This window comes from Platalea leucorodia (assembly GCF_965183815.1).
Source record: "Platalea leucorodia genome assembly, chromosome: 9".
In the NCBI taxonomy this organism is placed as follows: Eukaryota; Metazoa; Chordata; class Aves; order Pelecaniformes; family Threskiornithidae; genus Platalea; species Platalea leucorodia.
Window position 1 is genome coordinate 15,923,511 of NC_138831.1, and position 25,120 is coordinate 15,948,630.

At 50.8% G+C, this 25,120-nt stretch overlaps 1 protein-coding gene across 1 annotated transcript in view; it reads right to left on the reverse strand.

Moving 5' to 3' along the window:
* Positions 1-25,120, reverse strand: part of PLXND1 (plexin D1) — an 85,340-nt gene that overhangs the window by 9,903 nt on the left and 50,317 nt on the right. Inside the window, exons 17-30 of the mRNA XM_082322201.1 lie at positions 24,901-24,991; positions 24,443-24,718; positions 23,391-23,540; positions 19,374-19,488; positions 18,194-18,301; positions 17,387-17,499; positions 16,049-16,156; positions 14,803-14,933; positions 14,182-14,380; positions 8,157-8,303; positions 5,923-6,079; positions 4,751-4,854; positions 3,620-3,683; positions 1,664-1,698 (exon numbers count right to left, since the gene is read on the reverse strand). Of these exons, the coding sequence (XP_082178327.1) occupies positions 1,664-1,698; positions 3,620-3,683; positions 4,751-4,854; positions 5,923-6,079; positions 8,157-8,303; positions 14,182-14,380; positions 14,803-14,933; positions 16,049-16,156; positions 17,387-17,499; positions 18,194-18,301; positions 19,374-19,488; positions 23,391-23,540; positions 24,443-24,718; positions 24,901-24,991 (1,798 nt within the window). The remainder of the gene's footprint in view (positions 1-1,663; positions 1,699-3,619; positions 3,684-4,750; positions 4,855-5,922; positions 6,080-8,156; positions 8,304-14,181; positions 14,381-14,802; positions 14,934-16,048; positions 16,157-17,386; positions 17,500-18,193; positions 18,302-19,373; positions 19,489-23,390; positions 23,541-24,442; positions 24,719-24,900; positions 24,992-25,120) is intronic.

The following is a 25,120-nucleotide window of genomic DNA, read 5'->3' on the forward strand; positions in this document are numbered from 1 at the left end:
CTGTGTTATAAATACACCCTTATATGGCTTTAAAAAAGTGATTCGTAATACTCAGTTTTTCTGACATTTGTTTCTCTTGCGCTCTTTATTGCTCTCTCAAGCTAGATGAATAAAATGAAACAATCAATCTCACTTTGCATGTTAGTCTGCTCGCCTTCCTGGTCTCTGTGCAGTACTCCTGTGTGGCTGCAGTTTAGGCTCCCAGAAGCAATGCACAAGGCTTCCGTGGAAACCAGCTTTTCTTAGATTTGGAAAAAGCTCAAGAACAATCAGCCAATATTCCTACCCTGGCCTTTTCAGAAACAAAAATAAATATTCCACTGGTCAGGTCAGTTAATTACTGCTCTATAATGATCTAGCAAGCCATTTAAGTCCATCTTGGCATTGGTTCACATGTGCATATTCGGTTTGCTGTCCCTTCTCCCTCCTTGCTCTGTGCGTACGTGCGTGTGCGTGCGCACGCGTGCATGCATTGTGTGTTTGTACTCTATTTGAGCACAGAAAGTTTAGCAGAGAAAAAAAAATGAGGCTATAAAATATTGTTGTTGTCCATAACACTTTTTTTCATAACAGCTTTTAGTAACATTTAGCACTTCATACTTCCAGCATGGCGCACAAGCAGGAACTAATAAATCTCCCCAGCCCTGGGAAGCAGGCGGCATGCCAGGAGCTCCTGGTAGGTGACTTGACCACGGCTGTGTGGGGTGCTACTGGCAGTGCTGCGCCATGCTCCGACTGCGCTCCTGAACTCTCTGTGGCTGCTGACAGCTAGATCAGGCACAACAATTACTTTGCCATCCTGGTAATTTTTTATTATGTCCCATAGTACTAAAGCTTGTCTACAGATAACCTTTCTGCACCTCTTTGAGCCCCTCTGAAGAAAACTAACGAGCCCTGATCCAGCTTGTTCATCACATCTGACGTTCCAGCCCACAGAGGTGAATTAAGTTAATATCAGCAAGGCAGAGAAGCTTTGCTCCTCTTTCATCACATCATACACTGAAAAAACAGGACCCATAGACTTAAGTGCAGGAGAGACGAGGGATCACTGCACGCACACAGGGACGGACTGGTCACCTCTTTGCTCCCAGTGCTTTCCAGGCTGCCACCTTCTGGGGGGACATCTCCCCAACAGCCAGCCTGGCAGAGGACAACCTGGCCCCCCTGCCTGGCTGAGGGCTCACCACAGCCCGGGGCCTGCCTGCCCCAACGCGGCAGGGACCGGCTGCTGCCAGAGACGAAACGGCCTGTTTGGCACCCATTTGCAGGGATGAAAGCAACAGCTTCCATTGTCTGTTAACGGCCAGCCATCATAAAGATGAAATACATTGAAATACGCAGGAGATTAGATGGGCACCCCTCCACTGCTGCAAGGAGCCCTTCCTCCAGCGCCCCATCGGCCCCCCTGGGCTGGGCCATGCTGCCCGCCCATGCTCCGCCAGCGTCCTTGCTGTCACGGCAGCAGGAGAGGTCTAGGGGAGCGGAGCGGAGCCGCTGCTGTGACCTGTCCCCTGGTGTGCCGGTGCCGTGCTGCAGAGCGGGTGTCCTGGAGCAATGGCTCTGCTCCCCAGCAGCACTCCCCTGGGAGGGCAGGAGGGGAGAGCGGTCCCCAGCCCCCTGCCACGCAGCCACCAGCCTCCCCAGCCAGGAGCGGGATACTTACCAAGTGGAAGTACTTCTCGGTGTCCAAATCCTTCACTGTGAAGAAGAAAAGAGAGACACAGTGGCTCAGCCGGGGGACCCAAACCAAAACCCACCTCTGCAGATGCCCTCCACGTCAGGAGGTGTTTTGCTTTCCCCAAGAACCCCAACACCAAGCTGGCGTTCCCACCCCAAGTGACCTCAGCATTTTTTCTTTGTTTTGGGGTTGTTTATTGCCTTCTGGGGCATGCGGCAAGTACCTCAGGAAGTACTTTAAGGAGGACTTGAAGCCTCCCAAGGGGTGTTTTAAGAAGGACTGAAGAGGGCACGAGAGCAGGATCAGCCCAGGGGCTCCTGCGTCGTGATGCTCTGCGATGCCCTGTGATGCCCCACTGTGCCCTGTGAGGCCCCGCAGCCCCGCACGCCCTGGGCCATCTCCCAGCCTTGGCATCGGGGCAGCTGAGCCTGAGCAGCTCCTTGCTCCCACGGGTGAAAGGATTCCCACTGCAGAGACAGACTCGGTGTGGGCAGCTGGGAGACAGGGTTTGAAACTCCTTGTTCAATGTGAATTTTTGTCTCCCTTCTTAGTCTTTTTTGACTCTCTGCACAGCCTGAAACCTAGAAGTATGCTGGCAAGAAACTGAACATGTGTAACTGGGAAGCAAAGGGCTTTTCCAATCAAGTGGTTTCAGATCCTTCCTTTTTTTCACTTTGTTAGCACAGATTGAATGCAAACCCCTAATGAGGATGTGAGATGAAAGGTGCAAACACCTCTATCTTAAGGGCTGGGAAAGTACTCAGCACCCCAGCAAGCAGAGAGAGGAGGATACTGGATAACACATTTTTACAGCAAAACCACAAGCATGACACTTGCATCTCCCGCAATGTGTGTATCAGAAATGTATACTTCCCAGACCTTCATTTCTCCTACAGAAGGAAAAGCAGGCACAAAATTCCACTTTTGCAAGTGACATAGACAAGCTTTAAAGTTAGAAGGGATGTGGAAGCCACCCAGTCTCCAAGATCAGTCCCAGACTCTCAGGGATCTTTGACCTCTCCAGTGGCCACTGCAGCTTCAACCTGCTGCCCGTCCCCCCGGTCCGGCTGGAGCTCCCCTGCCTGCGCCTGGTGGGGAGCATTCGCTGCAAAGGGGAAGGGGTAGTGCACAGCCCAGCAGAAGCCGTGCAGGGATGGGCAGTGACAGACAGGGCTATCCAGCAGCGCTGACATGGATGTCCTCGTGCCGAGACCATTACAATCCTGGCCACCTGCAGGCCAGCGTGCCTGCTTTGCCCACGCTCTGCAGAAGCCCTGCTCCCAGCTCCCCGCACCCCTCTTCCGCCCTGGGTGCTGGCTGCAGTTCAGGCAATGCCACCACACACGGCAGTCATTAAAGCTCTAAGTGTCTCCACTCTGCCTGTCTGTCTCGCCATCAGTCCCACCTGGGACAGCTGCACTGCTGCTGCCTGCATGGCAGGACTCAGACTTGCAGTCCCTGTGGGGAGCACGGGCGAGTCGCTCAGCTGTAGCAAGGGGGAACCCCGCGGGAAGGAGGGAGGTACGTCTCCTGCAGCTCCGCGGCTGTCTCTGCCCCAATGTACACCACAGCGTGGGCAAAGGGGGTTTGCAGGAGAGCAGTGGAGACCCTGCAGGACCCGGAGGGCTTCCTGAGCATGTCCTGGGCTGCCAGCTGGCCAGCTCGCTCGGCGGTGGCAGTCCTAGTCTGTGCTCAGTGTCTTCCCTGGCATAAAGGTGGCCTGATGGATGCCCAGCTCTGCCCAACGCGCCACTACGAAAGGGTGCTCTATGAGTGCTGATAACGCCAGAGCCAGCCCTGCACGGGCTAACACCACACCCCAATGTCCAGGCAAGGGGGCTGGCAGCCAGCTCTCAGCATCCCTGGCCAGAGACACCCCTCTAAAAACACAAGTGTTTCTTCCTGGTCACCAGCAACAGGGGAAAAGAATTGAGACATTACCTCTGCTCAGCGTGGTGTCCTTCTTGTCCGACAAACTCATGGCCAGTGACGCCCCTTCAGGGATCTGCAGAGGAAGGGAAGAGCAGACGTCAATGACAGCGGCCTTAATGGTGCTTCCCACGGAGCTGGGGACAGCCCTGGGGAGATGCCAGGAGCCGGGGGATGCTGGTACAGTCGCTGCTCTGCCACAAACGTCCTCTGTACCTGCCCTGCCCCTGCTCCCTGGCTTGGAAACTGGCAGTAATGGCACTGCCCTGTGTGGAAAGGGTTTTTCAAATGCACATACAAGATAGCGAGATTCTCAAATCCAATGGGAATCAGGCTAATACATGTATCCAAGATGCATTTTTGGATGTCGACACCACGTAATTTGAAGAGGAAAGAGTGTTACGCTATGTAGACGCTGTTTTGCCTTTCCCCAGAAGGGGAGAAGGAACCTGGCCGCAGCCCGGACCCGCGGGGCTGGTACTACCTCTCTGTGCTGTGGCTCTGGCTCTCAGCACAGCAGGGCACCGTGCCAGCAGCGGGGCTCCACGGCACGGCTGTTACCCAAATAATAGTATTAATAACTACTCAGCTCCGTTTTTGATTTTCCATGCACCGTTACAGACCAGTGAGGATTATGCTCCCAGGCATACCAGGGAATATGGAAATCATATTACAATTTCTGGTTTCATTTAATTTTAAAAGGAAAAACGGTCAAGAAAACAATTTGATTCACATTTCCCCACATTTTTGGCCTCCGCTCCTCGATGGCATCCCTACCCCCTGCTTTCAGGGCAGGCAGTGACAATTGTGCCAGTGATTTCAGCAGGAGCACAGATCAAGAGCAGAGTGATACTAATCAGCCAAGCTGGTGGCCGTTGGGAATAGGAGCTTTTTTTCCTCTTCTTTCTGTTGTCAGTAATAACTTGTTTTGCATGAAGAGTGTTTAATTAGTTTCAGTGTGTTGCAATATTAACAAGCTTCTCGCCAGGGCAGATGTCTATTCCCCGGAAGCGCTCACAGAGCTATGGCAACCTCCCTGCTTGTTCCTGATGATCCTTTTTTTGGAGGGGGAACTGCAGCTCACCCCTGAGGTGAGGCAGGCTCCGAGGAAGCAAAGCTTTCTTGCAGCATCAGCGGGTTTACCTTATAATGTGCTAATGTGTTGAGTTTCTTCCTGCCATCCTCCACCACCGAGGTGTCATCAAGGTCCCGGAGGATGTAGCTGTCGGTGCTGGTGGCGAACCATTCTGAACACAGAGAGGGGAGAAGTGAGACACCAGCCTGAAGGAGGCATGTGCAGCAGGGCCTGGGGCTCGGCCACGCAGCACTCAGGGGCTGCACAGCCCCGCTGCCAAGGCTTCTGGGGCTCTGTGAAACCAAAGAGGATGTTCAGCAATGGCCTCCAGGGTTAGCCCCTGGAGTGGGGATTTCCAGACTAGAGCAGACCTGGATGGAGCTGGGAGAGGTGACAAAGGCTCTGCTCAGAGAGACAGGGAGGCGCACATCTCCCCCTGCCCCTCTCCCCTCTCGCCCCTGAGGGCTGTGTGGGATCTGCCCTGTGGAGGACCGGGAAGGTGAGATGCCACGTGGCCTGCACGAGGGTCGGTGGCAGCTCCCCGTAGGGCAGAGCTGGTCACGTATCTGTGACCGGGGGACACGCCACATATGCCAGCTGAGAGGAGCAGAGCCCCGTCACTGCTCCAGCCCAGGGCGTTCTTCTATGGAGATGCCCTCTGGCACTGACTACGTTGAATGTCACACCTTGTGACTGCCGCCAGCCAGGGTGCATCTCCATGGCCCGCTGCGTGGCACAGAGGCACCACAGCCAGCATGGTTTCTCTTGCCAGCATTGGGCTTGGATCCTTCTTATATTTTGGGATAAAAAGTTGACCACTGGGTAGATAAATGACAGATCTGAATCTATGGCAGGACAGGAGTCCATGGGCTCAATTATAGCTGCTTATGGAGAGAAACATATATTAACAGGGCATGTGCAGGCTCAGGGCTGTTTTAGAGGGTACCTGTTCTGGGGTTAACACTACAGGCTTTAAAGGGTGCAAGTCCAAGCATTCCTCTGCTCAATCTGGGCTTTCCTAAAACTTTTTTCCAGTTACATGGCTCCCTCCTGCCCACCAGGATCTGGTCCCCTCACTCACTCCTGAAGACCATCCTCAGGAAAAGGCTGCCTTGATGTCTGCCCTCTCATCAGTGCTGCTTCACCCACTGCCTTCTGATAGACACCAAGAGCTACTGTGCAACATCAGGTGCTTCATCTGGTTTTAAGGACTGGATGGTCCAACGCATCGGGTCCTTACCGAGGTCGACGTCTTCCACCCTTGGCCACTGGGAGTAGGGGACGTTCTTGCAGAAGGCCTCCAGAATCTTCTCCTTCACTTGGCTGAGTGTGTCTGTGTCCATGGCCCTGACGCTCAGGGAGTCCATCCCGCAGCCTTGGAAGGAGACGTTGAGGTTCTGCGGGAAGAGGCTGGGTTAGGGGTGACCTGCCCAGCTCTGCTGGCTCCCAAGGATGCACGGAGGCTGCTGCGCCAGCACAGCTCTTGCTGGTGCACTCTGGGCCCTGCGCTGCTGGAACTCAGGCTGAACAAATGCACTTATCTAGGCTTTACCACTAGTGAAGGGCGCTGATTTATAGCCCTTGGAGGCTGAAGGCCCCTGTTTGTTGACAGAGCCAGGAGGACACAGGGAGCAACACTGCAACCTCCTTTCACAGCTGCCTTGCTAATGGGCCTTAGCCCTGACACGCAGAGACCACCTTGGGGGTGGGAGGAAAGGTCAGCCTCTGTAACCAGTCATGTCCTCAGCTTCTTGGCTCCGACCGGTGACGAATGGGACTGCCAAGGCTCATTGCTCAGCCTCTCCCTGACGCAATGGGCCGAGCTCCTTTGTTTAAACAAGCTTTAAGCACACTGCAGGCTGGGTCTGCTGCAACACTGGAGTCCACCACCAGCACCACCCAATAACCTGCTCGAGAATGTACTGAACAGCAGGACAAGCAGCTGCAAGGGGCTGCAGGCTGCCACGAACACCAGCTCGGACCTCAGGGATGCCCAGATACTACTACAGTCACAGCAGAAAGCTGTAGGGCAATGAGAGTGACTCTTCCTATTAAAAAACCCTCTCCTCTTTTGGGAGCTGCTGCCACGCCAGTCAAGCAAGGAGCGGCAGAGTCCAGGTGCCTCCTCCTCTCGCAAGCTGTGCAGACCCATATGCTACAAGCGTGGCGTCTTCCTCCTGCCTGGGGGCTCTGTTCTGGGACAGCCTCAGCTCGGCCTCTGCTTGAGTCCTCCGCTCCTTGGTGCGCCCGAACCTGAGGGCAACACTGCGCCTTCATTTAGTGGTGGATGCAACCCTGAAGCCATCTCACTGCCTGACTGGCAAGCCCACAGCAGGAAGCTGCAGATGCCAGGAACATTGCTTGTGCATAAGCACAGATGCCTCTTAGACAGACACCTGGTATACGTGAGATTTACGGCTGGGATTTTCACAGCCTAGAGGTTCCTTTGCAAACACTGATTTTAAGTATCAGGATACAGAGTCACCATCCTTGACTATGAGAACAATGTGAGTGCACAGATGAAGTCCAATTTTTTTCCATAGCATTAAATGAAGATGTTTTTTCACATTGTATACTCTGCAGGCTTCTTTTTTAAAGCAAAGGATCTGTTACCAGCAACGTCGAGGATTGCTGGTGAGTTAGCACTAACTCTGCATTGCTCTCCTTCCTCCAACATACCCTGTTCACTTTTGTTTCTCTTCTTGCAAACAAAGTAGGAAGCAGCTGCACTTCCCCTGCTCAGACTTATGAAGTTACCATTTCTGCCGAGAAAGCTAATACTTTGCACCCTGCTGCTAGCCCCTCTCAGTCTGCACTGTAAATTTACAGGTCAATTGGTAACAGGAATCTGCAGAGGATGTGGAGCTGGAACCTGCTCTGAGTTATGGTGATGCACATCTGGGGTAACCCACTAACTTCAGTGAAGCTGCTCCAGATTTATGCCAGGTAATTGAAAGCAGGATTAGACCCAGACTCTGGAAAGGCATCTGCTGAATTCTGCGTCAGGCACTGGAGGGAACTGAGCCCTTCACACGCACAGCCCTCGTCTGCCCTGTTCCCACAGGAGGCATTTTCCAGAACGGCTTTTCAGCACCACTCCTGTAACAGCCTGGGCGAAGCACTCACCCCGGGACTCAGGTTTGCAGCCAGCACCTTCCCACTGCTAGTGAAGATGCTCTTTTGCTGGGAACAGTAAACCTGTTGCTTTAACTCTCTGAATACGGCAGAACAAATTTTCTTACCTCCCTCCACCCCTAATCTGAGGTACTTAGGTGACCCACCAAGGGATGGACATGAAAACAAACAGTCATTATGAGCCTTGCTCTGTAGTCGTGTGCTTAGGCAGCGGCAAGGTGCCTGTGCAGGTGTATAATTTATGTGGTTATTGCACCTGCACGGGTACCAAATCAGCCACTTGCACAACCACCCTACCAGGGTACACATCCGTCAGACCCCCGGGGTGTAGGTACTCACCCTTGGCTTTGCCTCAATGTTCTCCCTCAGGAGCCACTCTTCATTGAGGGTGTACCTGGCTTTCCCCGTGATGGCATCAATGGACCCTTTGTTAATCTGCTGTTTGATCGCACAGATCAACAGGAAGAAGGGCTCTCCGACCGTCTCCTGGGGGAAGGAAGGAAGACGAAGTAAGCAAACCAGACCTGGCAGCAGTAACTCCTTCCAGCAGCATGGTGGGGACAGGCTCTGCATGGACAGTGAAGGCAAGGGAAAACCCTGGTGTGCCTCCACACACCGGGAAGCGGGACTGGTCCATGCCAGGCGCTGTGAAGCCCTGGCAGGTGCTCAGTGCCATTGCCCACCAGCATCTCTTTGAGGTTGCTCAGAACTTTTCAGACCTGTGGCAATGATGTGACAGCACAGACGGGAAAGAGGACATAATAGCCGACAACAGCCACAGGCGATTTTCGGGGAGGGTGAACTGTGATTGTCAGCACCAACATAACCCATCCAACTTCTACAGCAAGTACTGTAGGGCTGTGGATTGCCACCAGCAGGCTGTGCCAGCATTTGCTGTCTCACGGGCAGAGTGCTTGGGTACTGCTCAGAAGGTAGGGGCATATGTGTAGCTGTGCTGAGTGGTACGTGCACGCACGATGCTCAGCAAAATACAAATGTGCATTAATTTACATGTGAAATTACACATGAACTTCAGGGAGAATCTGGCATACTCTGGTACAGAGATGTTTCTTGCAATCTGACAGAGCGCATACTGTACAACATACTGCACTCAGCAGAACAAGGACAGGGCTGATGTGCACAAAAAAAATGGTCTACAGAGCTATTTGGGTGCCCAGGTTTCTCATGAAGGTATCAGCTGAAACCCTCTTCATGCTGCCTGGTTTGCCACTGAAATCCATGGAAGTGAGCCCACTGCGTGTGCCTGTGGCTCTGGGAACTAGCATTCATACTTCTCATACCACAGCAGAGCCCTGATCACAGCAAAACAGAAAGGATCAGGGTCAACAAGCTGTTCCCATGTGACAGCAAGCAAACACACCATTTAACTCCTTACATTCATCAAACTTCGTCTTACAGGAAAGAGGTGAATTGTGACACTGCTGCAATGAAAACAAAAAACCTAACAGAGACCAGCTATTTGTGATGTGGTTCAGCTACGTGGTTTAATGCCAAGTTTCTGATCCACTTCTGTCTGCTACACTGATGTGCAACTAAAACATAAGCTATTTTCTTAAGAAACTTTTCAGTACTGGAGTATATCCCATTCTCCCTAATGTTCATGTGCAATTTCCTTCCAACGAGGCAAGTGCAAATTATTGCACATTTATGTACTTTCTGAGCATCACACACATACCGCACAAACATTCCTGCCATCTGAAATCCTACTCAAGACAACAGATATCGAATGATTTTGGTACTTCTCAGCTAGGAGCTGATAAATCCTGTTCAATCTGCTTCTTAATTAAGACTTGGTGATTCTTTTATTCTAATTGCCTTATAATTGCTAAAGCAATTAGTTTGATGTCAATTTTGATTTGGCTGCATTCGGCGCAGTTGACGATAAGACACTACAGCAGGGCTGTAGGTGGGCACACACCATCTGTGCCAATGGTGCACCCGCTTTATTTTCCGAGGGCAATTTTTTTTATGAACACAGGGAAGCTCCTTGGGCCTTCTGCCGGGGTTTAATGACTTCCTGCAATGCTCCTTCTGAGCAGGCAGCATAAAACGGGCTCAGCAGCAGAGCTGCCGGTGCTGGAAATGGAGGAAGGCACGGCTTCCAGAAAGCAGAAAAATATGTGAATTCTTGGGGATGTGGAGAAGTTGCGGATTGTGAACAGAATGGAGGAAGTGTCAGAAGATATAAAGAAGAGTTAGTTTCTGAGACAAAGGCAGGAGTACGAGATAAGAGGCAAGGGGATGACACTGACACGGAGACATCCCCGGGCTGCAGTACCTGCCTTCCCCATAAAGTGATGTGAACTGTGGAGCACTGCCAAGCTGACCCTACAGAAGTGCTGACAAATCCTGATGATGGCCCTGCTACAAACAGGAACTCTTGTTTATGTCACATGTGCATGAGCGCACAGCGAGGAGAAACCCAAGGCTAAATTCAGCACCAGGTTTTGCAGCCTGCCCCGTTCCCGCCGTGGGAAGCTCTGGCCCTGGCCCTGGCTCCGGCCGCAGAGCGACCATGAGGGGGCTGCCAATGGCTACAGGGCTGCCTCCAAAAACATAAAAATGTGTGAGTCCTGCTGATACAGGAGCTCTTTACAGCTTGAAACCAGCAGAGGCTGCACGGGTCGGGGCTGACCGTGTGGCACCTCCCTGCGCGTGTGCAGCGGCACTGGAAGGGGCAGCCTGGGGAAGCGGAGGAGCGGGCATCTCGGACCCGCCGCAGCGTGCGTGAGCAGGATCAGCCCCAGGACTGGCCGCATGGGAAATAACGACAGCGCTCTGTCGGCGAGATACTATTTCTGTTTGGCTTTTTGGCTTTCAGGCTCAGGAACTGTGGGATGTTATGGAAATCTGCAAAAGTGCTAATCAGACAGCAAATTTCAAAGAGGGGAAAGAAGGGCTGGCAGGCAGGGACTAGAGATAAAATGGCAAACTTGGAAACCTCAAGCATTGTTCGGAAAACTCATCTGGAAGCGAATCAAAACTGTCTTTGGACTTGGCTAGTTGGGAGAAAGGAAGTTTAACTAGAAGAGATCAGTGCTGATTCAGGACAAAAAAATACTTAAAAAAACACAGTCTGGGGCCTTTTTTCCTCCTATTGTGAATGTATTTTAATGAGACTTCATTTTCATTTTTGACTGAACTGTTACGGGCTCTTAAAGCTACCCAGGGCACTGAAATAACTTTGCAGTAATGGAAAGCACAGTTCAGGCTGGCATTATTTGAACTGTTTCACGCACGATGAGCGTGGGAGGGCTTGGTTTTTATATGCTTGGGAAAAAAAAAAAAAAGGTTTAGAGCGCAGACTGGATTCACATGTTCCTGCCCTATTAACAAGGCTGACAAGTCATTAGAGATGTCCTCCCAGGAACACATTACAGCCATTTCCAAAATGTCTTGGTGAGGCTGGGGTGGGAAAATGCGGAAAACAGCTGCTTATCCCAAGTGCCTGCTAATTTTGGGATGATTATCTATTTGCATTCTGTGAAGAACCAAACCTCAGCTCCATCCCACATGCAAAACTTTGGGAAGTTTGCACCCAGACCTAAAAGCTGAATTCCAGGACCTTAATTTCCCTTTAACTCCCGGTCCCCTGATCCTGTTAGGAGCCAGGCACAATGGTAGCACTGTATCTCATGGGGAAGGCTTTTTTCCCAGCATTTTCCACCAAAGCTGTAGCAGAAAGTAGAGGCATGGACCATTTTAGCTACGATTCTCACTCAGTTCTACAGAAACAGAGGTCTGCATCGATTGTGCAAATGCTGCGAGTTTCCTCTGAATCCAGTCCCAAGCAGCAAGCCTCCTGCTAGTTCTTCATCATATCTATCTTCTGCACGCACCAAGCCAAACCTCCCCCTGTCAGTGTGGTGACTCCATTGCCTTCAGGTGCCCTCCACATGTTCAGACCACTAGTAACTGTGGCCTGCAACTCCCTCCCAGCTGAAGACAGCTTCTTCAAATCATTTTCCCCCAAAACACAAATGGATGGACTGTTAGGCAGAGCACTAATACGAAACAAATGTTTCGAGCATGTAGCGTTGACTTACAAGGGAAAATACAAGCACTTGGAATTTTTCCACTGCACAATGGCAGGGACCTTTGCAGCAGCTGTTTCAAATAGACATTGTGATTAATGGGGATAATTCAGGAATGAAAACCAGACCCATCGTCACACATCTGACAGACCAGTGCTACAGGCAGGCGGGCAGCCTTTTTTTTTTTTTAACCAAGAAATGCCTCTCTGAAGGCAACAGAGTTTGATCCAGAGGAATGCAAGGCGTTTGACTATCGCTAGTATTTAAATCACAGGCCTGAGCTGAAACCAGACCGTGCGTAAGGAGGTGCCATCTGTCTGACTGCAGTGGCTCCGTGCTCATTTGCGTGGCGGGGAAGGTCCCAGCTCTGCCGATGCAGACCGAAACCCCTGTCCCTTTGCACAGCTGAGCTCATGTCCGCCTGGGACAGTCAAAGGGCCTCTCTGGACATTTCTGTCTGATCAGTTCTCTTCCTCCTCCATATTTCAGCAGGCAGCTCGGTTTCTCCTCTGATCAGGTCCCCCACCCTCACTGTGGAGCACATGTGATGTGAAAGTCTCTTGGAAATCAACTCTTTTATTTCACCCTAGTAAGGAAACTGTTTGCTTTTCAGAAATGGGAAATAGGCTGCAGTAGAAAGTGCTGTGATGGTCTTCACTGCCATGGCTTCAGGCTGAGCATGTGAAGCAAGGAGGGGACTGCAAACCCAGCGTGCAACATTAGTCCCTGCCCACAGGCGGATGGAAATGCAGGTTCAGCTGGTGGCCTGTCAGCTCTGCAAAGGGCCACTGCCGCCCCACAGACCTGCTCCTGTCCGTACCCTGTCCTTCCTCCTCCCTCCGCGGGGCGGGCCAGGGCTGCATAGCACAGAAAAGCCAGTTCACAGCTCACACCAGCATCGTCTGCACCTTCCCAGCCGCAGGACTGCCACCAGCCCCACCACAGACCCTGGACAAGCCTGCAGCGATGGGCAGCTCCCCAGGGAAGGGCAGCGCGCCAGCACTTGGGAGCTCCTCGCCATTAATTAGCTATGTAATGTGCCCAAGTCTTCAGGCCTGCGTGATAAGACTCAACTTTCTTTCCTCTTTTTTTTTTTTTCCTGAGAAAGCCTTCTTGCACAATGTCCATTTTTAGCACAAACTGGAGTTGGATCAGATGCCTCACATGTGGTCTCCGCTCTCCAAAAGGAGAGATCAGCATTTTTTTTCTCCAATGGTTTAACTACAGGCACAAAAATTGAAGATTAAAAAAAAAATTACTAATTCACTCTTTTCTGCTCTTACAGGCTGGATAGTTGTGCTGCATCGGCACAGCCATCCTCATTCGCTCCTGTAACTTTTCTTTCATTATACTGGCTAATTATGTGAGCTAAAATGAAAGATTATGAACTACAAAACCACAGGCTTTAGGACAAAAAGTGATCATCAGCTGGGATCAGAAGACATTACGATATATATAAGGACAATACAGTATTGCTTCTGTGGCTATAGCAAACACTTTGGGAAAAGAGATTTTTCAAAGGCTTTGTCAAGGCTCTCCCCTGTGGGTATAATGGGGTGTCCTCCAATTAACTGCCGTGGAATCAATTAAGTTATTGCTCAATTCTGCTGGGAAATTCCAACCAGAATTGGCAAACGTTGGAGATAAAGCACTGAGCAGATGGACTGCTGATGTGCTCTGAGATGCCAAATATATTCCTTTTTGTTACTGTCGGAAGACAGTCAGGCTTCTGGGACACACATCCCACTTCTCCTGCTAAGATCTGTCTGGCCAGCGTGGAACCACGAGGATGCCTCCCATGCGAGAAGCCCCACATACCAACGGGCACCGACATGGAGCAGCCCCCTGCCCCAGCGCCACCATCCCTCCCAACAGCCGGGGCGCTCGGGCTCGAGACAATGCTGAACTGGGTGGCGACCATCAGTACGGCTGCGCGAGACGGTCAGAGAAAATAACAAATAACTGGAACGGTTTCCAAAACCTCAAGCCATTCTGGTTATTTTTCAACCCCCCTGCATCTCTCTTCTCAAGCATGCTGAAAACGTTAGTTTGTGCTCTGGCCTTAGGAGAGGCCTGCCGCAAAGTCTGATCACACCAAATCCCCAGGCAGAAGTGGAGAAGCAATTGAACTTAAGGTTGCTTTTCCATACTTGAACCTTCCAGTACACTGGAGTTTGTCAACCATTAGTGACCGTTCAAGTGGCAATGCTGGCAGGTATTTAGGTCCTCAGTTGTCCCATGCATCCCTCATTACCTCTGCACGCAATGCTGAACTCACACCCACAACAGCAGCGATCTGGTTCTCTTACTCTGAGATAGCTGTACATGCAGATGGACATCCAGTTGGTGAGCATCTTCTCCACCACGGATTCCGTTCTCCTCAGCATCAGCTTGGGGTTTTTGGAAGCTGAAGCATCTATTAGATCCACCAAGAGGTCCTTCATGATGCTGGTGTAATACTCCAGTTTCCCATGCAATGCAATAGTAAGCAGGGAGGCCAGATTACATCTGAAACACAGAATTGTGTATGACAGGCACCAATCCAACAAGACTAAACTGCTGACTGGCATTAAAAAAACCCCAAAACACAAAGACAGTATTTCAGACAATTTTCATGAGTCTTCTCAACAGTGTTAAAACTTCAAACCCTCTTTCAGTGCTGCAGGACCTTGGGTCAGCTCAAACCCTCTTAGTGATAAACCAAGTTTTCAGGGATACAAACGCTCACGAGTGAGTCACTCATTGTACCTTTTGGTGTTCTTCAGGATAACGGAGGTTTATGGCCGTATGTTTCTAATAGAAAAGTGGGAGGCAAGTGTAACTCAACCTTCAACTGAAATGCACAGCTCCAGACATGGGCTGGATTGCTTACAGGTTAGGAATAAATCAGTCTCCTACAGCTGCCAAGTCTTTGGTTCCAAAGCTCATACCTGTCTCTAACAGCAAAGTCCTTCTGTTGCTCAAGAGCATGGACAAACACGATAAGAAAGTGCTTGTTGTTGAGTAAGGTGGAGAATAGCGAGATTCCTTCTTCCATATTGGGTCTGCAGTTTTCAGGGATCTGAAGAAAAATTTAGAAAGCAGAGTGAGAAAAACCCTGCTTGTTGTTTTGCTCCAGCTTTTATCCTTCCTGGCTGCAAGGATGTCCCTGCTGAACGCAGAGGTACTGAGCTGAAGACCCCTTACTCCCTCTGCTTGACACAAGTCAGAGGCATGCTTTCCTAGTGAGGGCACGACTGCATCTGGGGCTGTATCAGAAGCAGCTCAGCCAGTGGGGCAGTGGCAGTGACCATTCCTCTCTGTTCACCACTTATGAGTGAGTGGTGACCCACTCATGGTACGCCACATGGAGTACTGTGGCCAGTTTTCGGCTCCCCGCTATGAGACGGATGTTGGCAAACCGGAGCAAGCGCAGCTGAGGGCTGCCAAAACAATTAGTGGGCATACAAGAAGAGGTGGAGAGGGCTGGGTTTGGTCAGCTTTAAGAGGACGTGGTAAGAGGATATCTTACTGCAGTCTTCAGCTGCCCCGTGGGAGGGCAGAGAAGAGAGCCAGACTCTTCTCTGCCAGCAGTGCTAGGACAAGAGGCAAGAGACACCAGCTGGAGCATGGGACACTGATTAAACATAAGGAAGGAAGTTTTCACCTTGAAGGTGGTTGGATACTGGAACAGTGCCCCAAGAGGCTGTGGAATTTCCATCCTTGAAGATATTTGACACAGCTGGATAAGGCCCTCAGCAACCTCATCTAGTTGGAGCTGCTTTAAGCAGATCTCTCTTCCAACCTAAGCAACTCTCTGATGCTTCAATTCCTACTTCTTGTCCACATGAAATCCAGCTCTGGGACAACAGCTTTTATCAAGTCCCTGCTTGGGAGAAATCTCATTTATGATTAACTGCATATGGGACTGAAATGACATACAAGATGATACAACCATGAAGAAAAACCCACAGCGGAGCCAGGGAGGATCTCAGGGCAGAGCTCCTTCGTGTGAGAGCAGATTCACAGATCTGCCTTCTCCAATCAGCCAAAGCAGATCCGATGCTGGTATGTGTTAATTGTTTTGAGTGATCAAGCATCCCCCACGCACCACAAGAAAACGCATGGCATTGTCAACGCACGCGAGTATGGTTAGCAACCACTCAAGAGCATTTGTTTTGTTAGTGGGTTACTCACTTTCCATTCCCCCACCAGGAGCGGATGAGTTTCCTGGACCTGGGAGCCCACCTGGGAGCTGAGCTGCTGGGACGGCAGAATGTAGCACTCCTCGTAGAGTGAGGAACACTGCAACCAAGCACAGCGTTAGGGGAGAGCGACTGCACCCGGCCGGGGAACTCCTCATTTGTGTGCACCGCAAGGGGACGAGACAGGGAGACATGTCATCAGGACTGAAGACCACCCGTTATGAAGAAATGCATTGGTATGGTTTATGAAGCCTTTAAACACTTTGCAAGACCCTCTTGAATGAGCAAACACCACAAGAATGGGGGGAGGCAGATGTCTGCACAGACACAAGGCTGTTAGGGTAGGGAGACTGCAAATAGACTAATTTGACAGCTAGAAAAATCCCAGAAGAGAAAGCATTACAGAAGACTAAGTCAAAATAGAGGAGTACAGGGTGTTTTAACATATGTAACTTTTGAAACAGATGGGAAAAATGTTTAAATCTCTAACATTCATATATAGCAGCCTGAATCTTAAAGACTCCAGTGTGCAGATATATAGATTGGATAACTTAAAAACCTGAGTAATAACTACTAATGAAACACTCTGCAGTCATAAATCATCATCTCACTCCTCACCACTGAAATTCAACTGCCTCAAGGGTGAAATACAGCCGCTGTTAAAGGCGCACAGCGACACAGCGGAGCAGCCGGTGGCGGGAATTACGGCACCGGCGCGTCTGGTGCAGCCCTGGAGGAGGACTCTGGGTAGACAGACTGGGACCAGGCACCCAAGGGGCGTCTTACTGGGAGCACCATGTGCCCAGCCTTTGACAGAGAGGGGAGAAAGGGGGAGACAGAGACATCTAACGAGCTCCTGAGGACCGGCAGAGCAGCTGGGAACACTTGGTGGCACGCTGCATGGAACAAAAAGCCCCCTCTCCCCGAACGCCGACGGCAGATACACCCTTCAGCGTCTGCCAAACAGAGTGGGGTGACATTGGAGCCCCTGGGGAAAAGAGGGAGTCCCCAGCACTTTCTGCTCATGTGAGAGCGCTTTCAGAAGAGGGTGTCCAATGGCATCAAATGGGGGAGCCAGAGCGACTCCTGGGATATTGCTGCCGCTGGGATCCTATCATGTGTGAGCAAGCCTGACCTTACTTCACACCCCAGGAGCTGTGGCTCCACTTTTGACGATAATTGAGGCTGAAATACGTGACAACTAAATATATAATAGTGGAATGATTTGTTACACTGTAATAACCCTTTAGCAGAGGGAAAGCAGAGCCCTGCTCTGGTTAGGAAGGACCTGGGAGTGATTAGGTGCCCGTGAAACACGGTATCGCCTTACTTTGGGGAAGAACGTCCGGGTGACAAAGTGCTTGTACTCCAGGAACGGGATCCCCTGGCTGCGGTTTAACTCCTTGGTCAGGTCTGTCATGTCTGTCTGCAGTTCCGCAAAACCTTACACAAAGAGACCCGCAGATGGTAAGAGCTCCAATACTCTACCAGCTGAGACAGTAAGCATGCTGGCACTGGAAAACATGGCGTGTCTCATCTCTGCCTCCTCGAGCCTTTCTTTTGAGTGGGCTGAAGCAGGGTTTCTTGAGGAGCAGCAGATTACCATTAGGGTTTAACCGTCAGCCCTATGCATCACGTCCCGGAGCACTGACAGAGAGAACGTTTACCCTGCCTCCAGGAGAGCAGCCCCCAGCCTGGTTCTGGAGGAGGACCTCAGCCTATGCTGCAGAGTCACGTACCGCAGGGACAGCAGATGCAGACGCTTGGATTGCTTCTCCCATTGCTCTAACAGGAGCGTGCTGCAATTTTTGTTTCACCCAGTTGTAAAGCACACTAAAGATTAGTGTGGCCTTCAAGCAACCTTCTGACATGGCCAAGGGCCATTAACCCTGAGACAGGGAAACCAGAGGAACTGGAGATCAGTGGCTTGCCCAAGTCAGGTAGCAAGACAGCAGCAGAGCCACACTTGCAGCCACTGAGCCTCATTCACAAACCCTGCCAAACCTCAAAGGTGATGACAGAAATTCTCCTATAAATAATTCTACAAACTTCTACAGAGTAGAAGGCTTCAACCCTGCTATTCCAGCATCTCCCTCCTAGTCCTGCCTCCTCCTCGGTGCCCAGCACAGTGACTTACCTTTGCGGATTTCCTCCCGGATCTGCGACTCCATCTCCTCCATCTGGAGCAGGGTTTTCTGCCAGTAACGCTCTGCTCTGCGGCTCTTTGTGCAAAACACAAAGAGAGCTGAAAAAGAGGAAGGGAACAAGTCTTTGGGACTAGGGCTTAGGAGCAGCTGCAGCTGGGATCAGAGCAGTCCTCTGCTGACATGGGTGCAGAAAGCTAAACTCAGTGTTGCTTTAACACCTACAACAAGACTGATATCTGATAAGGCAGTTGTCGATTATCTGTAAATAAGTAAAACCAGCTGGAATTTAATGATCATGCTGTAACTGTCATCTTCAATTTAGGTCTGGGCTGCCTATATTCAGCTTAACTGTATATTAATGTATTCCAGCTGATTAATGAATACAGATTTTAAGACGTGTACCACCTGTATGACAGTATTCATGTCTGACAGTCTTCCCATGCCTCCAAAAATATGTTTCTAATGACAGGTGGTGCATTTAATAAATAGTGTGCATTATAACCTTTATTAAAAATAAATTAAATCCCTATTAGAAACACCTCATTTGCTGTGAACTGACAGGTTTCTTGCTGCACAGTCATTCTGGGCATACAATGAAAAGATACCCTAGCCAGAGGACACAGGTGTGTTGCACAGCTTCCAGTGAGGTTAGCAAACTGTTGTGCCTGCTCCAGATCTGCAGCTAAGCAGGCTTGCTCTGTTCTTCATACTCTTTGCCAGGCGCCTGTCAGGGGCTGTTACTGATGACAGGGCCTCAGGCTAGGTGGACCTTTGGGATGGTCTGAGACAGTCATGCCTGTGAGTGAGCCCTCTTCAAGTCAGTATGAGTCCAAGACCAGTTTCTCACACCCTTCTTTATTTCGTATAATAGTAGCTACTAAGTGTTTGGGGAAAAGGGTAAGTTTATAAATATCACAGGCTCAAGTAACAGAGTTGAACTGTGGATTCAGCCAGCAAATGCTCCATGCTGCAGGAAGCTTTGACCCTCAGTACTGGCTTGGTCCTGTACAAAGAAGAGTGGCTACTTGCTGCACCTAGACCAGTTTCAGTTAGTGCACAACTGCAGCACTCAGAGGTTTCCTGAAGTGTGAATGAGTCATCTTCACCCCTCCACATGCAATGAGAAAAAACCTCCGCAAAGCCTGGAAACTCATCGTTCTGTTCCCTTACCTACGACAGAGAGGACCAGCAAGATGCTGCAGATGACAATGGAGACAATGATTGCAGTCTCTCCTCCCCCAAGGTGAAGCATCGCAATTGTGTAGTTGAACTTTCCAACTTGGATCTAGAGAGGGAGAAGGAAAAGCAGGAGCTGAGCAGCATGTTGCCAAGCGGCTCAGAGGTCAAGCAAGGAGGGACTACAGGGCAGCGCTCAGCAGACCTTTGCCCGAGGATGTACTGACCATGCTGGCTCATCCCACCAGGCTTCACGGGGAGGCCAGGCTATGCCTTTCACTGTTGGACCTTGGGGACTTTGTGTGTCTCAGAAGAGCCCAATTCCCTTCCTGCGTGCTCTGGCGGAAAGCCAAGGCTGGCTCACAGCAGGCTGTGGCACCGCAGTGGTGCCCATCCTAGGGCCACCATAGGGCTTTGGTGGCAGAGCTGCAAGCTCCAGCCCACGTCACGGCCCCACCGTACCCACCTCAGAGCATGAGACAACACTTTCTTAGAGAGCTCACCATACCATACAGTACTACTTGTACTGCTTTTACTAGAAAACCACTTCCACTTATCATGCGACTTTTTGTTATGCCTCTGAATGGCCTTTGAATCCCAGCTGCACTCTCCTTTCTCCTCCAAAAGCAGAACTGCTGCCACTCAGGAGAAGTAGGGTAAAGAAACTTTAAAGTCTTTGAAATACAAATAAAGTAAGGGAATAAAAATAAATTATAATGAGACCAGGGATGAGTAATGATCTTGCGGCTAAAGCAGTGGACTGGGTGTCAGGAGGTGCTGGCTCTGCTCCCAACCCGTACTTCTTGTGACACCAAGCACAAACCACTTGAGCTCAGTCGTTTGGTCTCCTGATCACCAGAAGGAAAGACACCAACACACATCACAGACAGGCTGGTGAGTTTACTCGGCACTGTTTATAAATGGCTCTCTAGGCCCCTGGGATGAAAGGGTTCAACAGCATCACCTGATAAGGGAAACTCGTGACCATGCAAGTCTTTCCCTTCTGGAAATGCAAGTTTCACTTCTCTCAAGGAACGAGAAGCGAGAGAAACTTGAGCAAAAAAACTGAAGTGAGGTAGGGAAGAGATGGAATAATCTTATGACTACATCTGTGTCACAGAGCACCTCCAGGAAAGGTGCACACAGTCAGCTCTCAGCAGCTGGACCAAAGTAATGCCACAAGCAAGGCCTTCCCACCATGTCCATGCATCAAACACCGTGTAGCACACAGCTCCATGCCTGCCAGGAAATCCAAGCCCTTGCTCTCAGGAGCGCTGGTGAGGGCACTGATGCTGCCAGCTGAAGGCTTCTGGACAAGCCTGGAGGTCTGCCCCTGCGCTGCTCCCTCCCCAGCCAAGAGAGAAAGGACTGCCCTGCCGCGGGCAATGCCCGTTGCCGTCACCCAGGGTCAGGAAAACCTTCAGCGCCTCCAACAATCAGTGCTGGACCACACGGCCAGGCTCTCGTGGCTCCAAGCCCCAATGTGCCCTTATACCAGCCCTGAGACGGACTCTAGTGCTGACGGTTTCTGGTATGGTGCCACTCGGCAGTGTCCAACACTAAGAGCTTTGGCCTCCTACCCAGTGCGCGTTGGATGGGGATGGGGAGCCACGAGTGCTGCACAAGCATCTGCGGAGGTTCGTTTGACAGTTTGCACAGCACCCTGCCTAGCCTTAAGATTTCCACCTCTTTCGTCTGAAATGTTGCAATGAGCCAAGTCCTCAATGTGTTTTAAGTCTTTTTTTTTTTTTCCCACCAACTCAACCTTTTGCATTTCCCAGAGGAGAAATCCTACGCTTGCTGCTTAATTCAGTGTTTAAACAGTTTGGTCATGAACAAAAATGGGTTTGAAGGCCTTGGCAAGCTTCTCTTCTTTATTTGGACAGGTCTACTCAATACAATTTTTTGTAAGGGGAATTAATTAGGCTGCAGGTTAAATGGCAACATTTCCTGTCACCAGCACGTGGTGGGGGGTGCAGAAGGGGCCGGGGCCGGAGGACACCCCGCTCCTGGGAAGAGCTGTCGGGGCTGGGCAGGACTCCTGGGGCACGGGGCTGCTGTGGGGGTCACTGGGAACTGTGCTCTGGCTTATGGAATGGAGTCGTCTTGCAGCCTCCCAGGGTGTGAACGGGATCCCCTTGGGACTAAACTAGACCAAAATCAAGCTCCAGCTCACCTAAGGCACTCCCAAAAGAGGTACTCAAAAGTGATCCCCCAAAACACAGGGAGGCTCAAGAGCCCCATCTTCATCACCAGCTCCTTCTCTCTACAGACAGCTCCTGCTGCCCTGTGCAACTTGCTAACATGGACCTGGCCCAAGAACATCTTCACAGAACGAGCATACCCAAAATCACAGTCAGAATTAAGATCAACAGTGGGCCATGTTTTAAAGGGCTGTTTTCCTGTGCTGATCACTGCAGATGTGAGCTCTACCGTCTAAACAAAAACAAACCAGGCAGTCACAACAACAGGCATCTCAGCTCACCAGAAGAGAGAATTTGCATCAGCAGGTGAGGCTTCTGCAGCCCCCGATAGCTGTCCTTGATGTAAATCAGGTAGGGACCACTGTGCCAGTCCGGCCCTGTGTTATCAAAGCCATTACAAGTATAAGCTGTTGCCTATGAAACGGCCAGCAGGTGATAACTCAAACCATATATGAAGGTTTAAGTGCATACAGACGTGAATACAAGTTGATTATTTAGCTGCACTCTCACTGCTAGTACATTCTTAATAGCTATGTGATACTTTAGGGCTGGGTATCATTCTCCTGCTTCCTAGGGACCTACTAGGGCATTGCCCTGAATGTTTTATGTCAAACCAAGACTAGGAAACTCATAAATTCCTTTTCTTCCCCAAAGGGATTTCCCTGTTTCTCAGTTCTCACTAAAACCAAAATTACCCTATTTAAAATTTCCATTAAAATGACTTGGGAAATTCTGCTACTTCTGCATTTCCATATTTCCAGTTTGCAACAGAATTTCATACACCACAGACTGTAACCAGTAAACTGGACAACCCTGTCAGTGAACTGGTGGTGCACCTTCGTGCCTTTCTTCTGGGCAGCGCAAGTCCACAGCCTCCTCAACTCCCTTCGCAGCCTTCCTCCTCCTCCCTGCCCATGCCGCAGGCTCCCACCCATTCACTGTTAACACATGGACTTGAAGGGGGGCTGCAGGGTCTCAGACCATGGAGATGGAGGCATTTTTCTCTCCAGATACGAAGAGCCATAGTCACATCCCTGCGTGGCAATGAGCTGCACATGACATGAAGGAAACTGAGGGCGAGAAGAGCAGTAAGTCAAGCCCTCTATGGAAAAAAGGGCAGTAACAAAGTATTGTGAATTTTGCAGACACAAAGATGAACAACAGCCCTGAACACCGAGCTCTGCAGTGACAAAACAGCAGCCCCTGGGAAGCAACACAAAACTTTCCAGCTCTCCGTACTCCTCTTGCCCTTCCCGGTCACACACAGGGACCCATCTCCAGTGGCTTATTGGAGCTTACTAAGGGTCAGATTCTCATGTCCACTTGTAGCTCTTCTGCTAGCAGTAAGAGGCCAGCTGACTGAAAACTGTATGGAAATCCCCAAACATATCTCATGAGGGGCAGAAAGAAAATTACTGCAAGTGACAAAAACTCACATGCCTGGGATTTCACAGTGCCTTACAAGAACTGACAAAATCTTCTTCCCCCCCAGCTTACAGCACAATTAACTCAGCAGGCAGCTGCTGGTGCCCCACAATTCGTTCAGAGCATGGCAGCCCCTCTCCATGACTCAGGGCAGCCTTAGCACTGACCACACCTGCACCCCGCCAGCGAGCTGCCCTGGGGACAGCTGCAAGCACAGTGTGCCTTGTCCACCCTTCCGTCTGTGTGGCTTTCTGCAAGGCTGCCTGTGAGCATGCCTGGCAGGTCCTGCCCGCGCACACAGCTGACTCCTTTGCACCCAGGGTTTGCAACAGGGACCCCTTCTGCCCTGCGTGCTCAGAGCGTGGAGGCTCCTGGAACTCACCGTCACGGGTAACTGCCTTTCCGAGGTGCTCAGTGACTCGTTGACAGAGCAGTGGATGACTTTGTCCGAAACAATCTGGATCTCGCACGAGATAAGGCCAATTTTCACTTGGTACTCATTGCTTTCCAGGCCCAGGCTGTCAGGCTCTTTCTAATGACAAAAATAGAATCAGGATGTCAGTCTTCAGAGTAGCAGTTGGAATTGCAACTGATTTTCCTGCTTTACTTTCTGTATTCCCTGCTGTCTTTCAGATCTGGGAGGACTCTCCCTCACCAAGGACATTTTTCCAGCACTCCACAGGAAACCCAGAACTGGGCCATTTCCCATTTTCCTGTTTCCCATTCCTCACTCAGCATGGGGCACAGGACGAGCAAGCCCCTCGTGGAACCTGGAAAAATCTGCTTTTGATCTGCCCTGGCTGTGCACCGCAGATAAGGATCTAAGCGCCCACCTGGGAGGGGGGAAGGATGTACAACAGAGGAGATAGCAAGGGGATGCGTCTGCAGAGCCTGGGAAAGGGGGAGTGCGTTTCTGAAGCACGTTGTAACCAGTGAGGATATCCTGCAGTGAACAATGGCCTTTGAATTACTATTGCGCATTGTCTGAGCCACTCAATTGCTGTACCCCAACTTCCTTGTGAACTGAGCTGAATTCAGTAGCCAAAAGAGAAGAATGCATGACCTGTTTCTGCAGGAATAAATATCTATTGTCAGGACCTTCTGGAGTACCTGCCTGATTTCAGGCCAGTGCATTATCGTTCCTTTTCATACGTCCAGTATTTTATTTAGCTTCTTGCTATTACATCCTTCAAACACAGCGCTCTGTCATCATGCCTCAAAGGGCATCCTCAGGTCAGGCTGTGTCTCCTGGTGAAGACTGATGCAGGTGCAGTTCTTGCTCAGCCTGCTCCTGTGCAGGTCCTGCCTCTCCTGTCCTCATCCACCCCCCTCCTCTCTCCTGCATTTGTGGACAGCACTTAGGACTGAAGCGCTACCCAGTGGGGAGCAGGCAATACCCCTGAAGAAGCAGAGCTGTTAATGCCACTCTCTTACATGTATAACCAGAGTTAAGGGCTCGCCAGGATGGTGCTTGATCCACTTCTCCTTCTTGGCTGTGAAGAACTGGGGGTCAGCATAGTACTCCAGGCTGAACTTGCTGATGTGCAAGGCCTCCTCGGGGTACATCTCCTCATCCAGAGCTGGACGGTCATCTGCATAGAGGCGACCATTGAGATAGAAATCGACAGATGCGGGCTTGCTCCCTGCAGTGATGTTGGAGGCAGCTGGAGAGGGGCAGGTGATGACAGTGTCGGTGTGAACCTTACAGTTCTGAAAGCAGGAGAGAGCATGCGCATCAAAAAACTGACATCCTGAGTGTTCCCTCCCAGCCTTGCTCCCAGCCCAATCTGTAGCATGGGGTAAGGTCTCAGCTTCACACCCCGAATGTCTTCAGGCACTGGGCACGCAGCCCTGCTCCCAGTTACCAGGCGATACCCAGCAGGGACACCCACCGTTTGCTCTCTGCCGATGCCACGGACCACCATGGATGCATTCTGGACCAGCTCAAAGCCTCTTCCTTCCAGGGTGATGGTCCTACCCCCGCTTCAAGGAGAATGGAAGAAAGAGAGGGTGATTGCAGAGGACAACACAGAGCAGTGAGGTGCAATGGCTGGGTGTTGGCTGCTGTCATTTTCCCAGGGACGTTTCCCAGATGCTTGAGCAGAAAATGTA